The sequence below is a fragment of the Octopus bimaculoides genome, chromosome 11 (genome assembly GCF_001194135.2).
Source record: "Octopus bimaculoides isolate UCB-OBI-ISO-001 chromosome 11, ASM119413v2, whole genome shotgun sequence".
Taxonomy (NCBI): Eukaryota; Metazoa; Mollusca; class Cephalopoda; order Octopoda; family Octopodidae; genus Octopus; species Octopus bimaculoides.
The window spans coordinates 55,648,251-55,653,024 of NC_068991.1; the positions used below are offsets into that span (position 1 = coordinate 55,648,251).

At 33.7% G+C, this 4,774-nt stretch overlaps 1 protein-coding gene across 1 annotated transcript in view; it reads right to left on the reverse strand.

The window, feature by feature from the left end:
• The window catches only part of LOC128249093 (uncharacterized), a 12,948-nt gene that overhangs the window by 7,382 nt on the left and 792 nt on the right, over positions 1-4,774 (reverse strand). The window contains exons 2-3 of the mRNA XM_052971861.1: positions 2,346-2,417; positions 350-376 (exon numbers count right to left, since the gene is read on the reverse strand). Of these exons, the coding sequence (XP_052827821.1) occupies positions 350-376; positions 2,346-2,363 (45 nt within the window). The 5' untranslated portion in view covers positions 2,364-2,417. The remainder of the gene's footprint in view (positions 1-349; positions 377-2,345; positions 2,418-4,774) is intronic.

Consider the following 4,774-nt stretch of genomic DNA (forward strand, 5'->3'; position numbering starts at 1 on the left):
ATATACATACACACGCATATATATATGTGTGTGTGTGTGTGTATTGTTCCAACCAACGCTTGATAACGAGCGTTGACTTGTTTATCTCCCGTGAAATTCGTTGGAATAATTAAGAGGCTTAAAAATAAGTATTGGGTCGATTCATTCGAATAAAATCCTTTAAAGCGGTGCCACAACACGGCTGTAATTCGAATGAATGAAACAAATAAAAGATAAAAGGTCAAAAATGGTATGCATAAGAAAATGGTTTCTAAAATTTGGGGGAATTTACTTGGAAAACATTTTAAACTGAAAATTAATTTTGAAATATTTCTAAATGCATAATTTCGTAAATTAAAAACATACTTACTGGATCCTTAAGAAATTTAACATGCGCCTATAAAAGTAAAAAACGTAACTGAATAAATAACTCAAGATGGTCAATGACATAAGTTTAGAAAATTCAGGAAAGATGTAACAAAGTGATCGACGCATGCAAAATATTCTAAATGAATTGAAATTTAAATAATACATTGAGAAAATGAAGAAATTTTAGTGGCAATTATAAGCAACACTGAAGCAAAATGAATATAAAATTTCAAAGAAAAATGGATTTACTTTCCCCAAATTCCAGTTCTCCACCGTAGAAAGAAATGCTAATACTTGTTAGCCAGGAAGATGGTAATCATCGAATAATTCGGCCCTATTATTTCTTACTAGAATAGCTTAAACAATTCAAGCATGTCGTGATCAAAGGGTCTAGTAGTTTACCTTTACAAAATGAATTATAAAAGGTTTGGGCCAGTACGATTTCGATAATTGCAGTAAGTGAACCAACAAAACCTTTGACGTTCACTGGATCAGTTGCTGTTTTACTCGAGAAGATTACACATGAGACAAACAGAATTGCTCTCGTTACACTTCTGTTATTTAGCAAAAATAACAAAAAGTTTCGGGAAAGATTATAAATTTTGAATAATTAATGAGAACGAGATTTGCATCAAGAGCACGTCGTTTTTACTTTTTGTCTTTTGTCTAACTCATCGTTTTTACTGTTTATCTTTTGATTATGTTTAGTGAATTACGAACATTTATTAAAAGTGAACTAGAAACATGTTGATATAAAATTTCAAAGAAAAATGGATTTAATTTCCCAAAATTCCAGTTCTCCACCGCAGAAAGAAATGCTAAATTATCATAAGATCTCAGAGTTTCTAGTAAAGCATAACTGCAAAGTGTGACGTTTCGTAACTTTCACCTACGATTTGAAACACCTTCAAATAAAATTTTTAAAAAGACCTTTGTGAATAATACTTATAAATTTTGTTAGATCACTTTGTCTCGTATCAAAACAATTATCACAATTAGTATCTCTACGAACAGTTTACACCAAAAGGAATTACCATTCATTAAAGAAAGCTCAAACTTTGTCATATAGTAGGAATTTAATCTAACTCAAAATCTGTTGGGAGTGAACACAGAACCTAAAGGGGTCAAACTAAATCTTTATTAATACAACGAAATATGTCCGCTGATCTACCGAATCTACCATACACAAATATACACACATACAATCATTCATTTTCTTACTTAAATTTCAGCTGAATATAAAGACATTTATCGTGTAAGTTTTGAAATCTCCAAACCTGCTATTAACAGTAAATAACAAAATTAACCACACAGATCTTACCAAGTTTTATACAAACGTATATAATAGAAAGTAATGTTTCCTACATAAATTGTGCATGAAGAAAAAGGAGTAAAATGTTCCTTATCTTGTCCATTTATGATTGTGATAAAATGAAACTTCCGAGAGATAACATTCTTAGATAAAATGTAAGAGTAAGTTAATTCTATTGTGTATTATGGAGTGACAATAATCTAATTAATTAATAATAATGGTTTCAAATTTCGGCATATGGGCAGGTGTGTTAAGTCGATTACATTAAACTCAGTGTTCAGCTTGTACTTGCTTTAACCCTAACCCCGAAAAAAGTGAAAGGCAGAGTCAACCTCAACGTGATTTGAACACAGAACTTAAAGGCAGGCGAAATGCCGTTAAGCATTTTGCATGCCCTGCAGTCGATTCTGGCATCTCGCCGCTTTGTAAAACGTTTTATGAAATATTTTAAAATATTGATACATAATTAAATTCAACCAATTACTCAAACACTGTCATTAACGATATCTGTAAATACAGTTAAAATATTCAATGTAAACGTCTGCATTATTAATAGATCTATATAGCAAACTTTTGTAGGCAGTATACGAAGTATATCTCTGTATAATATCTAATCACTCAAAATTGTGATTATTTAAAAGACTGTTATATGAATTTAAAGGAAAGAGACGCAAAATCGACTTACGTCCGAAGCTATTGACATTTGTTTAATTAAATTTTTTGATGCGTTAAGAGCCTCAGATAAATTCTTGGAAAGCTGTAGAGAAAGAAATGGGATATTTTATTCAGGTGGATCATAACTTAGCTGTATACAAGCGGAATACTAAACAAAAATGCAACAGAATACGAGTTAAATTCTACTGTTGCTTTTTCACATACATTTGCCTAACATTGGTTGTACACTGTTGCGTATATGGCGTTGGCTGAAGTCAAGAATATTCTCTAAGGTTTAACCACGCTTTTGTTCACTTCAGTAATGTTATTTTTCTGGAGAAATAGTCTCAGAAACTAAGAGCTTTATTTAAAACATTATATATACAAGAGAATAATAAATCAAACCAACAAATACCGATACTCTAATAATGGTTTCAAATTTTGACACAGGAAGATTAAATTTAGGGCTTGTAGGTAAGTCGATTACATCGATACTAGTAATCAACTGGAATTTATTTTGTCAACACTGAATGGTTAAAAAAACCATAGTCAACCTTAGCAGAACTTGAGCTCAGATACTTTAATAATACAAACATGGTGCTTCGGATAAATACATACATACACACATGCATACATACAGACTCATACATACATATATACATACATACATACACTGTATTATGAAGCCCTTAGATTACATAATCCTGAGAGTACAAATAAATGAATGTATAGCGATGTGGATGGCATAAGCATAACATTATTTGAAAGAATACTATCGAAATTTCACTGTCAATATTTCCATAATATCAAGCACAACAAGCGAGATCTTGAAGAGAGAGAAAGAGAGTGAGTGAGAGAGAAATAGCAAAAGGGAGAGAGTAAGAGATAGAGAGAGAAAGAGAATACTGTAAGGAATATAGTTGAAATCAAATTTTAATACTCTGAGGAATTGAGTCATACAAGTTCTGAACTATCGTTAGGAGAATTTTGACACATTCTTCATGTAAAATCTACTTTAGTTCTTTTAGCAATGATAGCAGAGGGAAGCGTCTACTCACATTCTGTTCCAATGTGTGCCATAAAAGTTCGGTAAGTTTGAGAACCAGTGATTAAAAGAGACAGCACAAGAGATCCGCGACACTTCTGTGCTCTTCGTACCAGTCTTGAATATGATAAGTCATGTGAATCGGTGCAGTATCCTCTTGGAAGATTGGGCTAAGGTCGGGGAACAGTATAATAGACATGAACAGCCAGCATATTCAGATAAATTTTGGCGTTTACTCTGCCATGTAGTACAATTAAAGGGCCAAAAGAATCTCGTGAAACGTCTCCCTAAATCATTACAGAACCCCCTCAATGTGTCATGGTTAGGGCCAAATAATTAAGGTTGGTTGAATGTTTCATTAGGGTTCTGACAGACGTAAAGTGGGAAAATGGTGAATGTTGATTCAAGAGAGATGCCATTGTTCAATTGAGCTACTGACCAATTCTGATATTCTTGACATCATTCTTCTGCTGATCAATTGCGGTTTCGTAAATTCAGTCATTCCATGATATCCGGATTTATGAAACTCGTTATGAATGGCTTCGTTTGATACAAGATTCTCAAATTGATGGTTTAGCTCTGCTGTCACTTTTACTGTAGCAGTTAGATGGTTTTTACGCACAAGTTTCACTGTTTTGCAGTCCCTCTCTATAACACTTGCCTTCCGTCCATGACTAAACATGGCTGATCTGGCTTTACCTTAGATTTGGAATGCATGATTGCATGCACACACTAAACACATACAGACCCATATTCACATGCACACACATATTTATATACATTCGTACATAATTATATCCATGCTTATATACAAATATATATATAATGTATATACATACATATACATGGATATATATACATATATACATGCACATATATACACACATATATATATATACATACCTATATGTATACACACACACACACACACATATATATATATATATATATATATATATATATATATATATATATATATATATATATATATATATATATATATATATACATACACACATACGTACGTACGTACGTACATACATACATACGGTATTTAAATACGAATGGATGCACCCCAGTAAAGCGTCGGAGTGCCACGAGGAAGAGAAGGAACCCGCCTGCGTGAAAATAGGGGAGGAAATCTGGGATAAGCCACCGAAGGCGCGCTGTACGTCTTAATGGAGCAGAGGAACGGTGACTGCGGTCAATTCCAGAAACAACGTCTCCGTGGATGGAATGCTGCGACACGTTTTGGACTTTCATAGGATTGTCGCTTCGTCGGATAACGATTGTGGAGAAGAGGAGAACGAGGTGCCTAGCTTGAGAAGATCTCGACGCGCGAGGCTCCCTCCCGGTTGGATGGTGGACTTCGACGTGGAGCAAGGGGGGATGTGATCTTTAAGATTAGGGTGGCG